At 34.9% G+C, this 24,815-nt stretch overlaps 1 protein-coding gene across 1 annotated transcript; it reads left to right on the top strand.

The window, feature by feature from the left end:
- Positions 1–365: 365 nt before the first annotated feature.
- LOC149942935 (cytochrome P450 4V2-like) lies at positions 366–24,815 on the top strand. Its single transcript, XM_090178201.1, has 11 exons — positions 366–677; positions 785–897; positions 1,286–1,371; positions 1,669–1,859; positions 20,164–20,233; positions 20,418–20,544; positions 20,849–21,031; positions 23,213–23,386; positions 23,827–23,893; positions 24,033–24,212; positions 24,533–24,815. Exons 1-11 carry the CDS (start codon positions 482–484, stop codon positions 24,691–24,693), a joined length of 1,548 nt encoding a protein of 515 aa, XP_090034327.1. The 5' UTR covers positions 366–481; the 3' UTR covers positions 24,694–24,815.

Here is a 24,815-nt window from a genome sequence, read left to right as displayed (position 1 = left end):
CGAGATAATGTATCCTACATGTATATCTTATCGGCATATTTTAGTCAGCTTTAACAGCGGACGTTATCACGTTAACGTCTAGTCTAGTTCCAGATATTGTTTTACGCTAGCCAAGCTTCGTAGCGATTTCAAAAGATTATCAAGTTTCCTATTAAAATTCAAGAGTACGTATCTAAGTTGCGCAACCTAACTACATGTATGATATATTTAAGCTTTAGATGAACAGTTACACGTATATCCATTCCAGCAATCCACTGAATAAACGAACAGATATTAGGTATGGGTATTATTAACCTTGGATGTCATTTAGAAGAGACCGTTTTATCTTTTATCGTTAGTCGTTTAAAACCGTTAGCCGTGTACAGTTATATTAGAAGTAAACGCGAAGCCAATCTATTCAAATTACCTACTGCCGTTGTCTTTTAACAGAAGTTTGTTTCGTATTGTTTTAGAGTGTTTGAAATAAGAAATATTTGCTCAAATGGAGTTTTTGACCGCGTCGAGTTTCTTATACGTAACTTTACTCGCAATCTTCTATCAAGTGTTCGTGAAATTGAAGAGCTTCGTCAGGATGGCCATAATGGTGGAACGCTTGCCCGGTTTTAAGTCCTTTCCCTTCGTTGGACATTTGCCAATCATTCGTGCCAAAATGAGGCCTGGATATCCGCAAAACATAGGTAATTTTAACAGTGTATTGCGCTCCAACGAATATCAATCGAAGTTTTAGGTACAAATAAAATGGTTCAAATTGTTGAAATATAATTGTGAACAATTTACCTTTCAGTTCTTCAGCAAGTTATGTTCGGAACAATGCATTTGTTTCCAAAAGAAGCATTTGTAAAATATTGGGTGGCAGTTTTGCCTTACATTTTTGTTTACAGAGCTGATGCCGCTGAAGTAAGTTAACTTTTATTTATAGACCACTATATATTTTACCTTTGGCTGCACTTAACTTAACGAATCAACGGCTAAATATTGTAGAAACTCTAGCGTTGAGAGATACATAATTTTTTTCTTAAAGCTGTATGTACACAGAATAGTATAATATAGTAATAGTATGCGTTATGTCTATTATGTTAGTTTATTAACTAACAATTGTAAGATAATTTAAGAATTTCGATACTGAGTGGAGACAAAATATACCAAAATATAATTAATAGTTTTGCGCAAATATTTTAAATATTATATTTTAATTATTGAAAATAATTTACCTTTTACTTATGTGATTTACATAGAGTAGAGGAATACAGATATTTTACGGATAAAAATGTTTTGTTTAAAAAAGGTCATTTTAAGCAGCACTAAAGAAATAACGAAATCAAGGGAGTACTCGTACTTTCATACATGGCTGGGATTAGGACTATTAACAAGGTAATTAAAATTAAACGAATAAAATTGGTTCTTAAATATGGTTTTAATAAAAAACTAGTGAAATATACAATTGGATAATTTTACGAAAAATATCGTGTCTCGTGTATTAATCAATTTTAGTCATACATATTTGATTTTGAAAGCATTAAACTTAAGCAAATATACAATAGAATGACTCGCTCGGTTCAATAGTTGTATCGCAATTTTCAGCTAAAACGTAGTTAGCGCTTTAAGAAAAAAAACCCAATTTAAAGAAAACTAAAAGGCTGACTTTAATGAAAGGCCGATTAATTTCAGCACCGGATACAAATGGAAGAAGAGGAGGAAAATGCTCACTCCTACTTTTCATTTTCGAGTTCTGAAAGATTTCCAGACCGTCATAAGTGAGCAATCGCTGCTGTTTGTCGATCATCTCAATAAACAACTTGAAAAGGACTCCATCGATATGATGCACTTTATGACTATGTGCACCCTGGATATAATATGTGGTAAATCATATTTTCATTGATCCATTTTCTTAAATGATAAATGTTCTGTGGTGGAGGGGTTTAAATGAAAGTATATTTCGCCAATGACCACATATAACATAATGTGGCTAACGACTGACATCGCTCTCCTGCAGTGGTGGCGCCAGAATAATTTCAGGTCTACGCTAATACATTTTCTCAAATATTGGCTCTTAATAAAGCTCTACTATTTGCAGAAATTAATTCGGAGATTCCCTTTTGGAGACCCATTCAGTAGTTTGATGGGCCCACCACGTGTACATATGGGCGCTTGCGGGATTTGTTTCAAAGGGGGGCACACTTCATGCATAGTCAAAGGGGGAACTTCATACGTTTATTAGCCCATTAATATCTCGGTGCGCTTTGCATGTACACCCTTGGTGCTGCCACTGCTCTCTGGAACTGTCAGGTAACGATGTCAACAAATTTTAGGGAATTGCCAAGGCTAGGTGAAAATTGAAACGCTTTCAAAAGTAAAAAAATGCTTTATTTTTCTTAATAATAATGAATTATGGAATAGGAACTTGAAATTTAATATTATAAACACCCGCTTCGTTTTTGTTGTTGGTTATTTTGGTATTTGGGACCTATAGCCTTTTTGACTCGTAGTTATTGGCATCAAATTAGGCTGGAAGTAATTCTGTCAACAAAGAGTAAATACTCAGGTCGCAAAATGTAAAATTTTGAAGAAATCATGCGTTTTGTGATAAAAGCATGAAAATTTGTGTACATACATTTTCTTATATGCTCAGTCTGGAGGCCATCGGTACCTATTACGTAACGGCCGTAAAAGTGCAATCAGCCTACTCTAACGACCCCCAAGAAAAACGCCTGTCCACGTGACTCGTTCCTTTGAGAAGGAGATAGGTTTGTTTAAGGGGGCATCCGTAAAAGAAATTTCTTACATTTTCTCCACTTAGTCGGTTTTTAGTCGGTGACAAATAGAACAAAATTGCGAAGGATAATACATATTCCTAATTAATCGAACCTTTATACATTATTTATCAAGGTTAGAAATTTCTCAAATATAACAGTTATTAAAGGGAATATAACATGCAAAGCCATCTTTGCGGAAGACCCCTTCAATTTTTAAAATTTTCCTATACAGTGGCGCCAAACATTTCCAAAGCCAAAGGCAAGAGTGGCCAAAGCTGCAAACGTTGGTGTTCCACACCAAATACCTGAGGTTATATTCCCTTTAATTAATTTACGTTACATATTTGAATTCCAGGTATTTGTACATGTTACATATTAATCTAAAAAAAAATATCTTTAGGGTGGCTCTATTTGCTCTGACCAGTCTTTTTTCTCAAAAACTATTTGAGATATAATTTTGAAATTTTTAGGGTATGCGTATTTGGTTGGGAAAGCTTTGAAATTGCAGAAGCCTCGAATTCGTTTTCACGTTTTTTTTAAATTTATTATTTGAGCGATAGGTGCTAGGGAACAATTTTCAACGAGAAATTTGTAGAGCATACTTGAAAACCTACAAATAACGTTTGTTCGATCACAAACGAACAATTTCTCACTTAGATAATGAGGTCAGCAAAAAACAAAACAGTTCGCCATAGCAGGCCAAAGGGTTCTTTTACAAAACGTAGCTAAAATAATCTTTTTTGAGAATAGCATGTCAACAAACAAGTTACAGAAAGATAAGCTGGTTTAATTAGTCCTACTAAATTTACAAAACATGTTTTTTCTTAGTTGATTTGTAGAAAACAGTGGCGTAACCAAGGACCCGCAGACTCCGCGACCGCGGGGGGGCAAATGACATTTTCACAAAATAGGGGGCCCTTTCGTTTTAATTATTGATTTTTTAATTTATTTAAATTTTTAAATAATTAAATGAATTATGCTTTAGCTATTGGTAAAAATGTAGAAATCTGGCACATATCCCCAATATTTTCAGAGAACTTGTAAAAATGGGGTAAATAAAAAAATTGTTTTTTATAAAGGGCCCTTTTGATATCCTGCGGGGGAGCCCAAAATTTGTCGTTACGCCACTGGTAGAAAAGTTTAATTTTGTTTTAGTATTTAAACCAAAATTACCAAAAATGAAGTGCAGTCTCAGTCTTGCAAGTTTGCGAAGTTCATCATTAATGCCTGGACAGCGCGCTCTAATGGTCTAATTACTTTTTAGTGAGGCCCATCGAAACGCTCGTAGGGTATCCTAATAGATTTCCCAGTTACAACACCGTTATCGGAGTTGTTCGAGATTTCCACAACCATAGAAATGTCAATCCAAGATACTGAGTAGCTGGTTGTCAAAACATCGACGAATTAGAGCTAGTTTTAGCGTATTTCGCGGCACATCCTCAAGCACCCTAGTAGCACAATTCCACTGGCCCAACTGCAACAGTTTTGGCCCGCAACCCAAATTCGAGTTGAAATGTCCGCCTGGCCAACCACAGATTTTATGGTTAGGTAAAACCTCGTGACGGCCAACTAATGATTTTTGAAATGGATAGTAGAGTTGGGCCACCACCCACATTTGAGTCGGAAAGTCCGCCTGGCCAACTGCAGTTTTTATGGTTGGGAAGCTGGTGGTTGCTTCTGTAAAACCCAATGATGGCCGAATAGTGGTTTGACGTATGGATAGTACAGTTGGGCCTCCATCCATTTTTGAACATAATTGTCTACCTGGCCAACCTGTTTTTACTGTTTTGAAGGTGGAGTCTGTTTTGTAAAATCAGTAGTGGGCCACCATTAGGTTTTGTTTGTAGGTAACCGACATTGTTTTCCTATCAAATTAGTTGGTTCTTAACAGCAGTTTATGTTATTTCTAAGTCGGGCTAATTATAAAACCATGATTTTAAGCCCATCAAATATATATTTTTAAACCAACGCCAAAAATTAGTAGGCCCCAACCAAAATTCCTTGTGTGTAAATTAAATAAACGAACAATTAATTGCGAAACATGATACCTTTTTTATTTCATAAAAAAAATTGTCAGCATTATTTAAAAAATAACATTATTCGTCCTTATCGTTTTCACCGATGTTTTCAGCTTCTTCTGTATTTTTTTTTCGTTTTTCCCTTCCTCCTTCACGGTCTGGTGCATATTTTATCCAGTTTTTTATAATTGCCTCAACATCGAAGTTTTTAGCTCCTTTGATGTTTACTTGAACGGCTTCTAAAGTAGAATAAATTAAGTTAGGTCTGTTATACTAAAAATAATTAATACAGGGAATTATAGTTATAATTATAGGGTTATTCTATAACTTGGTAATAGCATAAGTCTATAATAGTCTTCAAGAAGTATGTCTCTTTGGGAAATATTTTACTGAGAACAATTCTTAGAGTGACGTCATCATGGTAAGAAAATCTTCCCCATAACGAGGCGCTGTTATGGCTATTCGAGACAAAAGAGTGAGCGGACTTTTGTAAAAGTTTTAAACTTACGGTAATAGTAAAAGTTAAAGTTAAATTTCAATATAATTTACCGATAATAACATCTTTAACTTTCAAGTCCTTGAATGAATTTTTTCCGTTCGCTCCTATCCAATTGTATTTATAAAAGCAAATATGTTAGGTAAATCCAACCACTAGCAAACAAACGTATAGTTTTAAATACCATTTTCTTCTTATTTTCCTCATTCTCAAGTAAATGGTCCAAAATATTTACATCTTCAAGGGATTGCAAAGGTAGGGGGGGGGGGGCAACCCTTCGATGTCACCAAGGTCTAAAGGATTTATCCCATTTGATTGCCTTTGATTTTTCAATATCTCATCAACTTCGAAATTAAGCTCAGACATCATTAGAAAGACGCCTTTTAGGATTTTGGTTTGGCTGACATCTAAAAACCAAAAAGATAACACATGGGTGAAAAACAATTAAATTTTAATTTCCTATTCTTGAAAAATGTACCTTCGAGGATGGTGCGTTTACTGCTAGAGGGGACGACTGAAGCCGATCTCGAGGCTACATAATCATTGAAATATCAAGAAATTAGTTTCCAACTTAAGAGAACTAAGAACTTCAAATAATAGTTTATATTTACATTCAGCTGTGACATCTCTTAAACAATTTCTAATGTATTCTGAATCGAATCTCATATTTATTTTCTCAGGGGCTGAAAACTCATTCATATTTTATAACATTTTTACATTAAAATATATTTAAAACAACTTACAATTTACTCTTTCATGTCGATTTGACATTTGTCTATTTTCATTTCCACGAGAACCATGTCCGTAACCATTCCAGTCATGTTTAGTACGAAATGACCTATCACGCCTAATTAGACTACCATCACTTCCATCATCGCTTTCCATTTCAAATGACTTTTCCTGCGGATTATAATTCTTAAAAGAGGTTTTTGGCGTCATACGTCTTTCCTTGCTTTGACTTGGATAATCGGTGTCGGCTTCAGCTCCGAGTGGAGGGGGAGTACTAGAGCCAGTTCCAACATGAACTTATTTACGATTTGTGCTTAGTTGTCGGTTGTGATCAGCATAGTTAGTGGTTTCGTTAATAGCCTCATTAATTTCTTTTCTGACCGTAGCGTCCGGTATTAGAATTTCACGAAAATCTACAGGTTTATATAAATAATATATGTAAAATAATGTAGAAGCTTGTTTGTAACAAGATCAAAATTTACCTGGCAGTGGTGGTGGTGTTGGAAGTTTAATATATCTATCTTTGGTTTTCTTCGAAGTGGTACTCGTCTTTGGTTGATTCGATTTCCTAATTTCTACCTCATCTAAAACGTTATATTCAGTTATTTAAATTTTTTTCGGTACAAGTTAAATTTAATTAGGTATTTACCAGAATCGGAACTATCATCACTTTCTTGTCTGATGTCTTTTTTCTTAACATTTTTTGCACGTCGTTTACCTACTCTTCCAACATTTTCAGTATCGCTACACAGATCAGATGTCATTTCGGCTATTTTCGCAACCTCTCTAGCTTTACTGAAAGACACTGAATAACGTTCGTTTGTAAAATCCAAATACTCTAAAGCATTTTTAAAGATATAGTTTAACAAATATATTTACTTGTGGTGTGTAACGTTTTCCCTTTGTATTTCCTCCATTTTTTCGGATCACAAGGGTTGCTTTTTAGTATCAGATTACTGATTTGAGTTTGTAAATTAGGTGGGGGCCAATAACATGTCACTAGCGTCGGGCACCAAGCGAGTGGAACAACTTCCACTGACCCTTCGTTTTCAAAACTGAAAACAGCGTACATCTGAAAAACAAAATTATTGGCTGTATTTTCCTTACACGAGTAGTCAAACCACTTGAGATTTGTTAAAAGCTAATAATTTTAAGTGTACTGGTTTTTTAATTTAGGGGATAATTTTAGAGAAAAAAGAGGGAAGTGAATTTGCGCAAGTTGAAAAAAAACCCCTTTAATAAATAAGATGATTACTTCTAAGCCCTGCGCTAATTGATAAAAAAAATCCCTAATAAACAAAATAATTTACTTCTAAGCAATTTAACATTACCTTAAAATATCTAATTATGAAAATTAGAACTTTCGAAGAATTGAATTTTACAGTTTTGAATTCAGAATTAAATTAATTCTAGACCCTAAAGAACTTTTAATAAACTAAAATTCTTTAGCTGTTCCAGAACCGTGCACTAGTGGAACAACTTTGGCAAATTGTGAATCTTCACTATTTGGGAAAAAAAAACACTTGCACTCTAACTCTGAAAGAGAGTAGGTTTTCACACTTCTCGAAACTCTAACAATGAAAATTCCCAATATCTTGGAATCCATGGGGTAAGAAAAATACCCATCAACCTTGTGACAAATATTGGCGACAACCATTATTTCCTTTTCCTCGGTTTGATAAATTTCACGAACTTTTATAATATCGCTAGAGTTTAATATGAAGCAACTATCTCTAGAATGGACTGAAACAATAAACATTGGCGTCTGAACTTTTTTGAATAACCTAGAATTATTTGGAACATTAGGACTTCTGTTTTTAAATTCTTTTGATAATAATATTTGAGTGTTTTTGGGGTTTTTAACTAGGCCCTCAGTTTCGGCTAAGCGTTTTTGAAGCTGTTCTAATGGCTTATTTGGAGAACGTATAGTTTTTTTTAACAATTGTAGGTAATTTTCAAAAGGAAAAGCACTAAATGCATCTAATGGGCCGTACATTTTAACATCAGAGGATAAATGGATTAATGAATGAACATTTAGCACTACAAAATCTGGTCCATAAAAATCTGAACTTGACCTAACAAACTTATTTAACAGTTCACCAGCGTAATCGCAATGAGTTTTACATAAAATTGGAGATGCTAAAATGTAAACAGCACAGGATAAAAGCCTGAAGTGTTTTAAAACGCTTTCTGGCAATATTCCTTCACCTAAAATTGAGCCTGTATACAATACGAACTGTCTTAGTTCAGTAGCTTTCCAACGGTCAATATATTTGAGAGATCTTGGTTTTCGTGTAAATTCACTTGGGATGAATTTTTTGCATATATTAATCTTTTTGGAAAAATCATTCACCATCTGGCTACTTAATCTAACAACGTGCTTACCTTTTTTTACCATGTAATTTAAAATCCGTCTGACAACTCCTAAGCAAATAAGGTGCATGTAATCGAGAGGGAACTGCCTAACTAAATCAATGTTTAATCTTTCTAGAGGAGTAACCGACCCTACCAAATGGTGCTCTTCATTTTCTTGATTTCTAAAAGATTCGTTAGTACGCAAAGATACCTTTTCACCATTTGCTTTAAAAATATAGTGCGTCGGTTATATCTAAACCTTTAATATTACATTTATCACACGAAAAAAAACCTGTGTGTCCTTTGGTGTGTTTCACGAATGACCTAGCTGGGGTATCAAGTGTTATAGGGCCATCACAAAGACAACTAACTGTTTTAATACCATAGATAAATCCATGGTCATTAAGATCTACTAAATCTTTCACTAAAGGCTCTAAATACTCGTCTAACGATTCAGGTTTGCTTTCTCCACAGAATATTTCAACCGGAAAAACCTCACTAATTAACAATTCCATAACTAAATTTATACACTGCTGCTAATATTGGCCACAAAGTCTTATTTGAACTCTTAAATAGCGGAATTCCATCTATATTTATTGCAAATGAGAGAGGGTGGCTGTAGTGTGGGTTAGATTTTAAAAATTCAGAAATCCCTTGTTTGAAACTAATATAATAATAATAATAATAATAATAAAGCTTTTTATTGGATATCGCTTATCAGTTTGTAACTGGTTTACATAGAGGTCCATTGAATTAAAAAATTAAATTAGGTTAAAGACAATCATATATATATTTTTTCAGAGTTCTCTGGAACGCTAAGAGCGTATCTTCGTTTTTTAATGTTAGGGGTAGTGAATTCCAGAGCTTGATACCACTAACTCTTAAGGCATTTCTCACTATATTTGTTGGTTTTCGTGGAGACGTTGAAATTGATTTTCGAGGTTCTTGTGCAATAGGTGTGGTTGGTGTTGAGTGTTTGTATGAATATGTCGGTAATGTAGACTGGGCAGCTTTTATGATAAATTTTATACATAAGGATTAGCGTGTGATATATTGCTCTTTGATTTAAGTTCATCCATTCTAACCCAGTCCTGGTGTCTGTGGCAGATGATCTGGAATGTTTGTGTAGAATGGAACGGGCACTATTGTTTTGTAGGATTTGCAGCTTTTTTAATTTAGACTTCGATGCGTGGTTATAAAAAATATCACCATAGTCGAGGACTGATTGTACCAATGAGTTATATAAAATACAAAGATTGCTTTTACTCAGACTATTGAGAAAATGTTTAAATATCCAAAGCTTTTGCTTTGCTTTGTTAAAGGTGTAGTCGATATGATGTGACCAACTAAAGTCCTCATCAAAATATAACCCCAGATATTTGTAGGCAGAAGTTCGTTTTATGTTGGTGTTGTTTAGATTTAAGATAGGAGCAGCAGTCACTTTCTTCAGTTTGTCGGGGGAGAAAATCATTAGAGCGGATTTGCTTTCGTTTAGAATAAGGCCCTTAGCCTGTAGAAGATCTCGTAGCGCGAGTACATCTGTTTCAAGATCTTTTAGTGCAACCTTGAGATTAGCATTAGAATTCAAGAGGGCATCATCATCCGCATATTCCATAGAGATTGAGTTATTCATAATTTTATGGTTGTCGCTTGTGAAAAGATTAAACAAGAGCGGGCCAAGGATACTTCCTTGTGGTACTCCCGACTTAATTGTAAGTGGGTCTGAAGTTTTGCCATTAACAGATACAATTTGCGTACGGTTAGTTAAAATAGGATTTAAACCATTCGAGTGTAGCTGACTCAATTCCATTAAGCTTTAAAATTTCAAGTAGTAATTTATGGTTCACACTGTCAAACGCTTTAGACAGATCCAAGAAGACAACTGCCACAAATTTACCCTCTTCAAGGTTGCTAAAGATGCGCTCATGAAGGTTTAGGATGCCTGTTGTAGTTGAGTGGCCAGGAAGAAATCCCGATTGCATCGAGTAGAAAATGTTATTAGTAAGGCTATACTCTAACAGTTGATCATTAGCACATCTTTCTCCTGTTTTAGATAAGCCCTGGAGAATAGAAATTTATCTGTAGTTGTTCGGGTCTTTTTGGTCGCCGGCTTTGTGGATTGGAATGACCTTAGCCTCTTTCCATCTTGTTGGAAAAACGCCCGAGTTGAATGATTTGTTAATGATTTCAGTAACGACTGGAGCAATGATAATTGCTGAGCCCTTTATTAGGTTGACAGGTAGACCATCAGTTCCAGAGGCTTTACTAGAAGGTAGAGATTTGAGATGATTGAACACTGTTTCTACGGTGACATTCTTAAGGCAGAAGTTGGAAGACAATTGCTCTGTAAAGTCCAGCGGATTGATACTCGAGTATAACGTTACATTTGATTGATTATTTATAAAATGTTCATTAAAGCCGGTGGCTATATCTGTTGGGTTGCACGTAATGTTATTGAGTTTTAGTGCGCAAATCGTTTTACTTCTTGACTTGATATATGGTTTCAGGACCTTCCAAATATTTGGAGGCTTGCTAGATCCACTTAATTCTTTATGGAAGTAGCAATTTTTTGCTTTTTTTAAAAGATTATTAACTTTATTACGCAATGTGTGGTATTGTTCAAGAAATTCTGGACTATGGATGGACCTCTTTTTCATTACATCTCTGATGTGCATCATGTATTTCACTTCATTAGTTAGTCATGGAGTTGGAGTGATATTTTTCCGTTTGGAGATAATCGGAGCATGGTGATTTAAATGTTTTAAGATTATGGTTTCAAGTTTCACAGCACCTTCATTAGCGTCAGCCATCTCAAAATGTTCCAGCGATTCGATGAGATCCTAAATGAATGCATTGAGATTCATGTTTCGATAGTCTCGAACTTTCGCTATAGTTTTCTTGGGTTTGGAGCAGTGTTTTTTCCTAATGCAGAAAATGAGATTGTGATCGGACACTCCAAGCGTGATATTGCCACTTGCCAGAATTCTATTTGGATGAGAGGTGTATATATGGTCAAGTAACGTTGCAGAATTCAGTGTAATCCTTGTTGGAGAATCGATTAGTTGTGTGTAGGAAGATAGGTGTTTTTCAAGAATTTTGCTTTTTGAATCCAGCGGTTTTTTTAATAGGTTGCAATTAAAGTCACCTAGTATCAGTAATTCATTATTTGGGTTGGGAATATGTTGTAGTACCTTTATAAGATCAGCATTGAAGTTCTCAGTGGTTTGTTGTGCATTCGGAGGGTAATAGCAAACCCCCAAGTGCATTGGTTTTGTATTGCATTCATATAGGGTGCACCATAGATTTTCAATGAAACAGTCCTTCTCTAATGCAGGCGTAACGTCCAGGATCAAGTTATATTTGTTCTTATAGTAGATGCAGATACCTCCACCGGCTCTGTATGTTCGATCACAGCGATGGAGATTAAAGTTATTGATATTTACTACCACATCAGGAATACTATCATTTAACCATGTCTCGGTGATACACAAGATGTCAAAATTAAAACTGTGCAGAATATTTCGTACATCGTCTAGGTGGGGAATTAGGTGTCGAATATTTAAGTGTCCGATTTTGATTCCTTTATGCTTTTGATAAGGTACTTGACCTACTGGTAAATGGTATATGTTTGGCTGGTGGTACCTCTGATTAATATTATCCGAATCGATTTCCTGTATTTTCCTGGATTGCCCTGGGAGTCATACTTCATCTTCCTCTATACGATTTAACTTCGGCAATCGATGTCGTTGAATTTTGTAAGGGTATGGCCAGTTTTCTGGGTTTAATATCGTAAGATCTTGGTTTGATTCACACTGAATGATGTAAGAAGGTTTCCAATTAGGTCGTGACTCTGATTCCTTTAATGTGATCTTGACTACATTAACACCTATCTCTGTTAAATGATCTGTCAAGTTTTCAATGGATAGATTATTTGGGCAGTTTGATAGGAAGTATTTATAGTTGGGTGAATTGGATAATCTCAAGCCATCTTCATCAGGATTGGATCCCCAAGTCTTCTTGGTTTTATTTGAAGCCTGTAATTTGTGGCATGAAATTCCAATTGGCCATAGCTTTGGGTCTAAGATGGTATCTGCTTCGGATGAAGAATTGACTATATAACATTTAAACTTGGAATTTGGGTCCATAGATTGCCGAGTGAGTCTGATTGCTTCCACAGCAATGGATCGGGATTGCATATACGATTTAATTAATTGTTCGTCAGAGTCAGTATTACAGTTTCCACTAAAATAGTCTTCGGACTTTCCTGGGATATTTAATTTACAAGATGGTAATCTGTCACCTGACATTTCTCCAAACTTATGATTTTGTTGTCTGGCATTTCGATGGTTCCCAGGTAGTTTATGGGTAGTTTTCTTTGAGTTATGGTGGTAAGTATTACTATTGTAACTACTCCTTTCCATGTTAGTTGTATGTCTTTCTTGGTTTGAGCTGTCATGTGGTTTTGGAAGACGTTTAGGAGGCATTCTTTGATTAGGGTTTCGGGAAGGAATGGAACTGGTGGCTTTTGTGGCTTCAGCAAAGTTGTATGGAGCGTTAACATGATATTCGCTTTCCCTAGCTTTACTGCAGTGTTGTTAGTCTCGTTGGGAGTTCAGTATTAACATTGTTCTTTAAAATATCAACCTCTTTTAAGATTTCTTTAACTTGAGAATTGAACTGTAACTTTGTGGCTGCAAGGTCTTTTTTATTGCAATTAATTCAGTTTTGTCTGATTGTGCACATGTTGCTAAGCCTTTGCAGGGGCAAGGCTTGATTATTCTATCTCTACAGTCATTACAGCAGTAGAAGAATTTGGAATCTGCTACTTTCATGTTAATACATGGTAAATGGTAATAGTTGAGACAGATTCCACAAGCCTTCATAACATTCCTACTTGATATTTCATCCTTTCTATGATATTTGCAGCCTTGGGTCAGACATGTTTAACTTCCTCTTCTGAGTCTACGCTTGTCCCGGTCATTGTTGTTGCCAATATTGTAGAATTGGAAGTATAAATTTACTAATAAGATTCAGATCATTCTTCGATAAATATTTTGAAGAAATCGTTTTTATTAAATATAAAATTATTAAGACTTGTCAAGAAACTACGGGAGCTAGGAGAAAACACGTCTGCTCTCCAGGGCTGTCAGATCATATGCCAATATTCACCCCCACTTATTTTGGATATTCCAGTCGTTTGTCTCTGTGTATGCAAAAGTGTAAGAGAATCTTTTGGTAGATCCCCATGACCATGAGCTCGTAAAATATCTAGTAAACTATTTACTCTAACAGTGTCAATTTTATAAGTCAAAGCCCAATGCCTATATCCTCACGTATATCAGACAAGTTAGTAGAGGAACTGCCACAATTAATACTACTGCTACCGCCACCATCAGACAAATCATCATAAGAAAAACTATCAAAGCTTTCATTAACAAAGTCAAAAAATTCATCCGAACCATTTACGCTCTCATCTACGTGGTGTGAATTTACAAATTCGCTCGCTATACATTGACTAGAGGAAGCCGAAGGCTCACTTTCGAAAAACTCTTAACTGGATAGGGAGATGACCCAAAATTTCATATTCTCTATCAGAGTTAATTGTAGCTGCCTGCTCTAAAATGTTGTTGATATAATTGGCTTTTTTTCTACGTTTTTGCCTCTTACTCGACTCAGTTTCAACATTATTCTGGTAGTCCTCCTGAATTGTCTTAGTGTTTTTACTATTATCCATTTAAAACAATAGCAAAGTAAAACCTAGCTATTTTAATTAAAAAACCTAAATACTCCAGAAAAATATTATTTCCAATATAAAAAAATATTTCAAAACAAATCTACATACATTTTCATCTGAGTCCACTTTAAATGTGATAAACCAAAACGATACTGAAAAACATTGAAACAAGAAATTAGTAACGGACGTTCAAAGCACCATAACAAAGCCTAAGCCTAAGTGCTTTGCTTAAATGGTAAACAAAAAATTTGGTGCAGTTTCTCATAAAATCATACTTTTATACATTAAATGTTAATTAATCATCAAGGGATTTTTTAACAATAGGTACTTGTTTTTTTGTTTTTTTATTTGTCAAGGATTACAGTAATGCAAAAAGTTTTAACCGCAAGTTATTATTTAAAAAGATATGATCAATGTCAAGAATGTATTGAAGTTACTAAGAATATTGGACTACAGGATTTAGATTCCCATCCTCGCAGCCTTTGTAGCTTAAATTCGTCTGCTTTCCAATTCAAGTTTGCTATATGGTATAACCTTGAATGCGCCTTAAATGCAGACGAACTTTCTGCACAAAAGCTGTGAGGATGGTACCAGGGGTTAATGCTATGCTCAAATATTCTTAGTAACTTCAATACATTCTTGTCAATGTAAAATTGCTACTTGCTAGCAATTTTTACAACTTAAAATACGACATATTTCGAGATTTCTGTAGGTGTTGGATGAGGTAGGACTGATGACGAGGACGATTCTTTAAATTCCTAGATTTTAATACTTTTTGGATAACGTAGGACTGATGACGAAAAAGAAAAAGACTGAAATGCAAAACAGTACTAACTTTTAAGGGTTGAGAATTTTTCCCGTATTTCAACGCATTTTAGCCTTTTGTTAACCATTCCATGTCATATTATATGTCTTCTGTGTTATGTTGACTTATACAATGTCGAATGTATTCTAAGTATTGGCGCCTGACGGCGCCGCGCACTCACTTCGCTCGAGCGCTGGGGGCGCGCGGCGCCTCCCCAACCCCATACTAAAAAAAAGCTATGGGCCATCTATAACGCAACCTAGAGGACATCAGATTGTTGTATTTATATACCCCGTGCACCGCCAAAGCATTACCAAGCCTGACACATCAAGTATCGTCAACCCGATATTAATCCAACTAACCTAATAATATAAATAACCTAACCTATTTTCCCCGCCAAAACCCCTAAAATGCATTGAAATACGGCGAAAATACCTGAAATAAAAAAGTAAGTTAGTATGTTTTTCATTTGCACATTTTATTTTTCTACATCAGCCCCACGTTATCCACAACGCATTAAAATCTAGGAATTTAAAGAATCGTCCTATAGAAAATTCACTGCAAAAGGCCAATGTTTAAAAATTCATATCTCTGTTAATATTCATTTCCGCCAAAAATAATTAAAATTAAAATAATCCCCATCTTGCCCTCTATCAAAAAAATATATATAAAAAAATCGGGTGGGGGCAGCTATTCTACACTTTACCCAAAATTGCTGGCAAGTAACAATTTTATATTTATCATATCTTTCTAAATAATAAATTGCGGTTAAAACTTTTCGCATTACTGTAATCCTTGACAAATAATAAAACAAAACCAAAAAAGCCGTAGTAGAAAACACATTTTTGGTTTGCACACGTTTTAAAAATTTAGTAATATCTTGTCGTTAAAACTGATTCGTCATCAGTCCTACATCATCCCACACGTACAAAAATCTCGAAATATGTCGTATTTTCCGGGGTAAAAATAGCTGGCAAGTAACAATTTTAAATTTATCATATCTTTCTAATTAATAAATTGCGGTTAAAACTTTTTGCATTTTTGTAATCCTTAACAAATAATACATTTAAAAAAATAAACAAAACCCAACTAAAACAAAAGTACCTATTGTTAAAAATAGCCATCATGAATATAGCGCTGCCTACGTTATTATGTGGTGTTTTTAAGTGTCCTTTTAATAATATGCTATTTTAATAAGAACAGGGCTCCAATCGCTCAATAGTCAATACAATAATTTATACAAGTATTTAAGCTTACACCTTTTCCCGCCTTACCTAATACAAATTGGGCCAGGAAAGAGAGCCATCTTACGGCAGAGTAGCGAAAAAAACAAGTCGTCGCGTTTCTCTAAAATCTCCCCCTTCCCAATGAGCGCGCACGGGCCTTGATTAACGTAGGCAGCGAATATAGAATGAAATGTAATTGATAATTAAAATTTACCTTCTGAAAAATCTTCCCTTCAACGTGGTTTTCACAGTTTCAAAGAAAAGGTTTGTCCTCGTGCTCGTGTATAAGAAAAATTACTCTTGCAATCAGCTGACAATAGTGGGAAAAATTCCAGAGGTAAAACCCCGTTCATTTTATGAGCTCGTCACCTGCTCTTCGCTAACGAAATCTCCGACAGCGCCCCCTATCCAAAAAGCGCATTACCCCCTCCCTTTCTTCATACACGGTTCGCGATAAAAAGAAAGAATAAACATCGCTTAATTTTCAGCGCCTTCTTCGTATTTTTTAATATTATTGGTGTTTAAAATTTTTCAGAGAACCATTATACATTTCTTTTTAATTTTTTCTCTACTTTTAACGGTTAAAATAAAAATTATATGAACTACGATTTTAGAGTTGGGAAAAGGTTGGCATAAATACAAAATATTTTTACATACAAAATTATTTCTAGTGAAACTAGTATATACAAATACCATTAAATAGACGTATTTGATTTATTTTATAGTAAAAAAAACGCTGAAATAATACATTTTTTGATTAAAATAGTTTTGCGGTTGATTGGCATCTTTCTCGATTTGGTGCGTTTTAGAAATAGTCAGTGTAGCTCAAGCCCGACTAGCTGCAGCTCTTTTTTAGTGACTCAAACCCAACTACAAACCGTCCGACATGTTATAGGATAATATCCGGATGATTTTACCGAGGGGTCGGACATTTACCAAAATCACGTACACTTTGTCTAAAATCGCAAAATCTTTTAACTCTCTCTATGGTAAATTAACATTGAAATCCCAAAATCACTTCAAAAAGTAATGATAAATCGCCAAAATCTCTACGAAATCCCGTACAAAATAATGGCAACTGTCCGACCCCTCGGATTTTACGGTGGGGAAAACGTCGGAGTATAAGTGAATTAATGAAGTTAAATTTTAATTAATACTGTAAAAGTTAAAATTATTAAATATATCACATATTATATCTAATTTTACAACGGTTCTGTTTCTAAATTCATATGGAAATAAACGCAGATTTTTGAGTTCGGAATTTCGTCAGTGATTCAATTTAGTCTCCGCGCGCTACACTATCTAAGCGGCTCTGACCCGACTTCAAACTCGTCGCCTTGTGATTTCATAGTTGGGGAAAAGACGGCACATTAAAGATAATATTTACAAAAAAAACAATTGAATCTGAAAGAAAGTTATGCAAACTTATATGAAACATACGGTAAAACTAAAATATTTCTTCAAAATAGGGATTTATTATATTTCATTACTGACCATAAATTCGATTGGGAATGCTTAGGAATTGTTGTTGGTATTTTGACTTAATGTGTTTTGGCGTAGTTGGCAAAGAGTCGCTCTACAACTCAAAACCAACTCCATCACTCACCCAACACGGCGACTCATAACTGACGGTCTTGTGCTACTAGGGCAAGCATTCGAACCTCAAACGTAGGGTTGAGTTTGCGCAGAATCCGCATTTGGAGTATCCTTCACGAGCACAACTTCCATCCTTATCTAGTAACACTTCATCAAGCTCTTCATGACGGAGATATGGTTCGTAGGTTTGACATTTTTAATTGGTTAAGCAACATTGTGAACGAAACTTCGGATTTTTAAATCTGCTCTTGGTGACAGATGAGTGTTCGTTTGGGAGAGACGGACCATTTAACCACCAAAACAATAACATGTTTAGTGATGTGAATCCACGATGGGGATTTCCCCACCACCACCAACAACAATTTCGGTTAAACGTGTGGGCGGGTCTGGACGGAGATCGAGTCATTGGCCCATTTTTTCTGCCAAACCGTCTAAATGGGCAGTGTTACTTAGCTTTGTTACAGAAATAAATCGCGGGCGCATTAGATGACATTCCTTCTGGTAAAAACATGATAGTGCGACTCCACAACAACCTTGAGCTGTAGTAGTCCACCGTTACGCTGAATTCCAACAACAATGAATAGGACGAAACTGACCAGTCCAATAGCCTTCAAGGTTGCCTGACCTCACACCGACGGACTTCTTCCTGTGGGGTGTCATCAACGATCATGTCTATGCGATGCCTATTACGCGCCTGGACGAATTACGTCAGCGTATCATCGATGTTTTTCAATTGGTCACTCTCGACATGATCTAGCGTGCACTCCAAAGTATGCTTCATCGCGCAGAAACATGTATCGTGGCAGACGGAGGAATTATCGAACCATACCTGTAATTTCGCGACACTTTCGTTACTTCGATTACAAATGTGTTTTTTAGTTTGATTGGAAAGTACTTTGTTTATCTTTCTCTCACTTTTTTGTACCAAATAAATAACTTATCGTACGTTGTTTTGTAAATTTAGTAGATCTAATTAGACCAGCTGTTCTTTCTCTAACTTGTTTGTTGACATGTTATTCTCAAAAACCATTAATTTAACTAAGCTTTGTAAAATAACTCTTTGGCTTGCTATGGCGAACTTGTTTTTTTTGCTGACGTTATTATCTAAGTGCAAAATTGTTTGTTTGTGATCGAACAAACATTATTTGTAGGTTTTCAAGTATGCTCTACAACTTTCTCATTGCAAATAGTTCGCTAGCACCTAACGGTCAAAAAATAAATAAAAAAACATGAAAACGTATGGGAAAATTTGCAAATTATATCTAAAATAGTTTTTTAGAAAAAAGCCTGATCAGAGCATATCGAGCCACACTAAAGATATTTTTTTTAGATACATATGTAACATATACAAATACCTGGAACTGTAACGTAAATTATGTATTAACTGTTATATTTGAGAAATTTCTAACCTTGATAAATAATATATATATATATATATATATATATATATATATATATATATATATATATATTATATAAGAATATATATTCCGATTTTATTTATTTCCGATTTGAAAATTAGTATTATAATTTATGTTGAACTTTACGTGTTTTATACTAAAAACCGACTAAGTGGAGAAAATGTAAGAAATTTCTTTTACGGATGCCCCCTTAAATAAAGGTGGGGTGGGGTGGCGGAGTGGTTAGCGCTTTCGCCTCACAGCAAGAGGAGCTGGGTTCGATCCCAGCTTGTAGCACTGGGTGAAAATTGGAACTACCCCTTCTGCGTTGAGTTTGCAAATTCTCTCCCCACTGGTTAAAGGGGTTTCCCCCGAGTTCTTCGGTTTCCCCTTCCCATAAAGACTTGTAGAGGTTAACGGTAATAGTTAATGTAGGGAGCTGTTGGCTCGCGTGGCATGAAGGTCTTACCACCACCCACCTAAGCATTGTAACCCGGCCACCTGTTTAAAGGCATTATAAGTCGCTAGATGACTTGGGCCTAAGGTGGTGCCTTGCTGATTATTTTGATTATTAAACCTCTCTCCTTCTCTTCCGTGGGTCGTTATAGTAGGCCGATTGCACTTGACGGCGCGTTTTATTCGCTTTTACGGCCGTTACGTAATAGAAACCGTTGGCCTTCCGTCTTAAATCGATTGAGCAAATAAAAAATGTATGTATACATATTTTCATGCTTTTATCACAAAACGCACGATTTTTCCATCAAGTGAACTGACTTAAAGGATTATGAGTTTCCTCTCCCGAAACTTCCGATCTGGAAAGACTATAATTATGCGCCATTGATCAGTGTCATACCTAGATCCACTACGTTACTTATGTTAATATTTACAACAGTGGCGTAGCCAGGATTTGCTTTCGGGGGGGGGGGGGGCACGTCATTGAAAAAAATAACGCCACTGATTTACAATAGTTTTCATTTGTGGCACGTGTTTTGTCTGATCTCATTTTTCTCGCATTACTTTTCATAAATTTAAATTATTTTGTTTTGTATAGAGACAGCAATGGGTGTGTCAATTAATGCACAGATTAATAGCGATTCACCCTATATTAGAGCCCTTCACACGTAAGTCATTCTATAAATTTATGGAGGTTCCAATTCTATTTACTCACAACAATATAAATCGTTGTTAATATATAACACTAATATAATATCACAGAGGTTGCCATGAATAGATAGAGACAAACTTTTAACCTTTCTGAATTTACTATAGTCTCTTCTTTTTTGTGTTTTGTTTTGGTTCATTTAGAATGAGTGACATTGGAACACGCAGGGTGACAAATCCCTTACAGTGGTCAGAAACGATGTTTGGATTATCTACTGATGGCAGAAATTACAATGGTGCTCTCAAAATTGTTCACAATTTCACAAAGCAAGTAAGTTAATCCCATTTTTTTTTTAATTTAAAACGATATATCTTTGTACGTATTATAAATTAAAGAAAATTCAAAATCGATTCAACCCGTAAATCTACCACATTTTTAATTAGGGTTAAAAATAAAAATATTCGAAAGTTCTAACGAAGGAATGATAAGAAACCACTCAGCCTTAGAGGAAAACGCTCTTACACTTGTTTGAATTGTACACGAAATTTTAAATCTTTGATGTGCTTGATCAAACCCCATATTTCATGACATTCAAATTCTCTTACTATTTTTTAACCTTGTAAAATAACTTCAGGTAATTAAAAAGAGAATGGCCGAGAAATTGGAAAATGGTGATCGTTCTCCGTCGGAGGAGGATTCGGAAATTACATCGAAGAAGAGACTCGCTTTTCTCGACCTACTTATTGAGGAACATCGTCGGAATCCGTCCTTTTCGGAATCCGATATTCAAGAAGAAGTTGATACTTTTATGTTTGAGGTAATTCGCAAATCGTGGCTTTTTATTCCGGATCATCAGAATTATACAGTTTATACTCTGATAAACGGACACATTTTATAAATTTCGTTTTTACCATCGCCAAAGGTATAAGTGTAGAATACTGCTATATAAATGTGACACTTCTTATTCTTCACGTACAAAGGTTTTACTGAGAGCTATTCACAAAACCGACTGCACTTCGTCGCCGTTTTGCGTCCGCTTGCTATCTCGCCACAAGTAACCTATGACCGCGCCTCGCTAGAGGGAGATTTTCTTCTTGTGATGACATCACTCCTTTACTAGCTATCAGTAAAATATTCCCCAAAGTTACAAACATATGGAACAATATTATAGACTTATGCCAAAGGTAAAGAGGTCATTGACTTTAGTGGACGTGTAGAGGGAGAGTAAAAAGAGATTTAAGTCGTATCGTCGCTGTTAGTTTTAGGGACTGAAGCGCTCGCTGGTGACGTTTTCCCACCTTCTTCGTGACGGGGGAATTTCGAGCGTAGTCATTCTGTCTAAGAATAAGTAAATACATTTTTGAAAACTGCAACAGATTTCCCTGACATAGAAAAGTCTGCATGTATTCGTCATTTGAAAACTTATTTTTTGATGAACTTCTGCCGAATGGAATAGAAATAGAGGGATTGAACTTAAAGAATTTAACAGTGCTAATGATAACTTTGCCTTGAGATTCTAACTAATTAATTAGTTAATAATTATTAAAAACAAAAGATCTGCTACTTCATGGTTTATTTTAATTTAAAATCACTCGGGAGCTTTCGAACCGAGGTCCTTCTTCAGCCGCGTCTTACAATTGATTAGTTACAATTTTCAATTTCCTAACATTCCATATAAGATTTACATTTTTTTTTTAAATTAATAATAAACAACGATTAAAAAACAATTAAAAAACAACAATGAAAAAACAATATTAAGTAATAAATACAACCAACGAACCCCTTTAGACCATAATGCTTTAATTCCCTAATCTCAAAATCTCCCCACCCTTTTACGTCTATTACACCCTTATCTAAATTCAAATGTCCCATTTTTATTTTATATACACAGCTTCCTTAATAGACGTAAAAGGGTGGGGAGATTTTGAGATTAGGGAATGAAAGCATTATGGTCTAAAGGGGTTCGTTGGTTGTATTTATTACTTAATATTGTTTTTTCATTGTTGTTTTTTAATTGTTTTTTAATCGTTGTTTATTATTAATTTAAAAAAAAATGTAAATCTTATCTGGAATGTTAGGAAATTGAAAATTGTAACTAATCAATTGTAAGACGCGGCTGAAGAAGGACCTCGGTTCGAAAGCTCCCGAGTGATTTTAAATTAAAATAAACCATGAAGTAGCAGATCTTTTGTTTTTAATAATTATTAATTTAGTCAACCATGGTCAAAAAAGAAAATATTTATAAATAATTAGTATTGAAAATCAAGTTAGCAGAGGTATATAACATATCTTGTAGAGATAAATATTCATATCTCGCTGAATGCTAATGCTATTCGCATGCTACCTCTTAGTTTTCAAAATATGTTTCGTGAAAAAAAAACAATAGAACCGGAGAGGGGAAATTTGTGATTACAGTAATTTTCAAAATTGTTTTCTGGAAATATATGCTTTTTTACTAGTAAAAACGTTAGGATTCTGGGATTACTAACACACGCAATAAATTTTAGGCGGTTGGGAGATAAAATCACATCCATTGAATATCGCCTCAAGCCTGTGTTTACTTTTAAATTTATGGATGGATAGATTTAAGAAATATATTATACACTTCTATAGTTATAGATATGCCCAATTACCTTAAAAGCTCGTTAATTACTTTGCGAAACTACCAGGTATCAATATTGGTAATTTAATAATAGTTGTCGATACTTCACCAGTATTAAATTATGTCTAACGCAAAGGTTCAAATCTGATTAGAGTATCCTCAAAAATGGAAGATAAATGTATAATTGAAACGACTTTGACCGACTTTGAGAACCTCATTGCTGTAATTTTATCAAGGAAAAAACCCACGGGACATTTACCTTTTTTAAAAACTAGAAATTAAATTCAAATCTTAAAATCACACAACATTTAAAAAAAAAAATTCTAATGCAAGGCACAAGTGGTTAACTAGACGCCCTCTTATTGTTCATGTAATTAATTATTTTTCAAATAACAGGGCCACGATACAACGGCTGTCGGCCTGAGTTGGTGTGTTTACATTCTGGGTCATCACACTCACATTCAAGATAAACTATTCGAAGAAGTCCAGAGTGTTCTTGGCAAAAGCAAAGACAGCATTATAACGGATGAGGAATTGAAAGAAATGAAATACGTCGAATGCGTCATCAAAGTTAGTAACAAGATTGTTTAACATTAAGTTACATTTTGTAAAGTATTTAAATGACAACCTAAAAAAAGCGTAGTTAAGAACCCTTCAAACGTTCAAAACTTCAATATCAATATTAACCAAATACTTGCAAGAATAATTGCCAAAACGAATAACGATTGTTTGATTTCAGAAATATATATATATTAAAAAAAAATATTCGAATCGAAAAAGTTGATCGATGTTAGGTAATATTTCAAATCCAAAAAACTTAATTTACAAACAATTATTTGATCGTTTATTTTATTGTAACTGATTGGAAAATCAGTTACAAAAACTACTTGCAAGATCATCAATTAAAATCGAATAATTATTGGAAATTAGAGAATCAATTTCCTTTCATAATTTTAATGCATATTTTATCATCTTTTTGTAAAGTTTATACGATTATTGGTTTTATTCAGGAGTCACAGAGAATGTTTCCGTCTGTTCCTTTCATTGGACGAGAACTTGAAGACGACTTAGTCATAGGTATGCCGTATTATTCACTACATATTATCATAAATTCGGCGCTGGCGGAACCTTTATTGCGCATTAGAAGATCAAGAAATAGTTTGAAATAACGTTTAAAGCATTTAGACGAGTGTTGTTGTTTTTATTATTTTTGTAGACAAAAAGGTGGTACCCAAAGGAACGACGTGCTTCATTTTCATCTCTGCCATCCATCGAAATCCAGAACACTTTCCGAATCCAAAAGAGTTTGATCCATCCCGTTTTACAGTGGAAAACAGCAGCGGCAGACACCCCTACGCTTACATTCCATTTTCAGCTGGACCACGAAATTGCATTGGTAAATTATATCATATATTCACATTCCTTCAATTCGTAAAGACAAACCGCTGGAATATGACCATTGCCAAAATTCCGAAAAGAGATCAAACAGCTCCTATCTAACGAACATGTTGAATGTAAAAGATCAATTAAAACTCTCAGTTTGACAAATTGTCATTGCGCAACACCTGCAAAAGTGTGTGCTCAAGCTTGCACTCCAAAGAAAATAGGGAATTGTGAAAGCTAATTATGGTCCTTTACCAAGCGGAGATTACACAAAAAGTGGCTTAGCGCTTATACGAGCTTCGATAAATCTGACTCAACCTTCGGTTTTTTAAGGTCAAAAATTTGCTTTGAATGAAGAGAAGACTGTCCTGGCTAATTTGGTCAGGAATTTTTCGTGGACGTCATTGGATCCTATTGATAAAGTCACCTTCGCTCCTCACATGGTCTCACGCCCAGTTCCTGGTCACAGAATAAAGCTTTTTAAGAGACTGTAGAAGGCTTAGACCATCGGTTAGTGGAACTTTGTTGGGCGAAGCTAGCAAAGCAATAGATTGTCATTATAATTTTATTCAGATACTAAAAGTACGTTAGAATAAAAAATTATTGAATTTTAAAA

The sequence above is a fragment of the Leiobunum rupestre genome, chromosome 6, assembly GCF_980474605.1.
Source record: "Leiobunum rupestre chromosome 6, qqLeiRupe1.1.hap1, whole genome shotgun sequence".
NCBI lineage: Eukaryota > Metazoa > Arthropoda > Arachnida > Opiliones > Sclerosomatidae > Leiobunum > Leiobunum rupestre.
The sequence above is the reverse complement of the archived record's forward strand: the minus strand, read 5'-3'. Positions and strand labels throughout refer to the sequence as shown.